Raw genomic sequence first — 1908 nt, 5'->3', positions numbered from 1 at the left:
TTTCCTACTTTCATATTACTATTTATGTTGTTTTTATTGTTAGATATCTCTTTAGTTTTTCTCTTTTTCGATTTAGGTACATTTGAAGTACTTAAATTTAAGTTTATGTTACCTTTATTGTCTGAGTTAATCATATTTTCTCTACCTCTGCAACTTGTTTTCCTTTTGGGATATACTGAAATAACAAAAATTTATATTTTATATCTTTATAATATAGAATTGATTTAATTTTAAATGTGTGTAATGTAAAAAGTAACATATGTAAATATTAAATATAAAAATTTTTGTACATACTTTTCTTATCAATATTTATTTCATGTTTCTTGCTAGACATTTGTCTAGCAGAGAATTGATCTGATTTTGATGAAATATCAGAAGTACTTGAGCTTGTATCATTTTTATCGTCAGAATCAATTATATTTCCGTTATCCTGTTCATCTTCATCGTCACTTTCATCAGTTGCATTTTCTCCTTGAGCATATTTCAGTAGTCGCGTTATAGCTAAATCTCGTGTTATGTCAGATTGCCTATAATGCATTTTATGAATCCTTTCATGATGGCCCATGAAATTTGCTAGATCATTAACTTGGTTGTCAGATACATCTAATTTAATGCACATTGTAGCAATATGTTTTCTTAATATTGTACCACGTAATGAATTTGGCATTTTCGCTCCAGAAGTTGCAGAATATTTTCTCATTAATACACATGCTCTCAAATATGCATGTCTTCTTTTGTCCACGGTATTTATGCCAAATATATAAGGATTTTCTTCAGGAACACCAGCCTGTTTACGATAATTAACTATCATTTTCATGCATTTTACTGTTTCTTCATGGAGTAAAACAGGAACTGTTCTTGCTAATTTTCCACGTATTGTTATTCGAACATATTTGGATAAAGATTCGTATAATTCTGGTTCTTCTTCTTTTGAAATTGTAGTAGAAGTTTTTAAATTTTCGATTAAGATACGTTCTAATTCACCAGCACGTCTTCTGTTGAACATCATAGTAGAAACTAATGTTGCTTCGGATAATACACGCCATGCTTGTATAGAGAATCCATCTTTTTCTAACGCTTTTAAAGCCTTCGTGCGTTCATCATTCACGTAAGTATTTAATATTTTAATATCATTCATAGACGGTAAAACTACCTTTTTCTGTCTCATTCGACGTCCTTGAGTTTCGTGCACAACTTTGTTTACGCTGATTGGATAATCTTCTTCAAATAACTTTAAAAAATTTTCTACTACAACTTGGTTATCAGATTCTTGTCTCTTAATATACATACTCCTTAAAATTTGTCCAACTTGTTTTATGAGTGTTCCCAAGGATGATGCGATAGAAGGTACTTTATATGTCCCAATTGTTTCGTCAAATTGTGCAAGATTATTTACAGCTTTAACGCAAAGATCATATCTTCTTGGATCATATATTGATTTAAAATCTATTATAGTATTATCAGTTTCTTTCATAGCGGCAAGAAATCGTCTAAGTAATCTTAATCGTGATCTTATCATATCATGCTGATGTTGAAGACGATACTTCAAACACATTTTATTTCCATAAGCAATAAGTAATTCATCATATCTGATAAGCTGAGTTATGCTGTCTTCTCTCATCACCGGAAATACCAATCTTCGTAATGACGTACTTGCAGTGTAATGTATACGACAAGCCACAGTACGCCCTAGTACTTTTATATTTCTTTGATGATTCTCTCTATTTTGTGCACATGACTTAAAATGATGCCGAATATTATTCTTAAAAAAATGGCCTCTGCATTTTGCACAAGGAATGAAATTGATTGCCTGTTTTTTCAGCTTTTTCATTGGACGGCAACACACAATTAAATCTCCTTTATTTAAATTGGGATCTGTATTGTACATAAAATTTCCTCTTCGTCTAA

General features: G+C 30.7%; 1 protein-coding gene across 1 annotated transcript; it reads right to left on the bottom strand.

Annotated features, from left to right (window-relative positions):
• Positions 1–112: 112 nt before the first annotated feature.
• On the bottom strand, positions 113–1868 carry LOC112456658 (the record flags this gene model as incomplete). The annotated part of the gene is made up of 2 exons (XM_025019349.1): positions 295–1868; positions 113–175 (listed from the first exon to the last, which is right to left on the bottom strand). Coding segments are annotated over exons 1-2 (1600 nt in total), but the record flags the coding sequence as incomplete, so codon positions are not given.
• Positions 1869–1908: the final 40 nt, after the last annotated feature.

The sequence above is a fragment of the Temnothorax curvispinosus genome, unplaced genomic scaffold (genome assembly GCF_003070985.1).
Source record: "Temnothorax curvispinosus isolate PA1 unplaced genomic scaffold, ASM307098v1 QBEX01007062.1, whole genome shotgun sequence".
In the NCBI taxonomy this organism is placed as follows: domain Eukaryota; kingdom Metazoa; phylum Arthropoda; class Insecta; order Hymenoptera; family Formicidae; genus Temnothorax; species Temnothorax curvispinosus.
The sequence above is the reverse complement of the archived record's forward strand: the minus strand, read 5'-3'. Positions and strand labels throughout refer to the sequence as shown.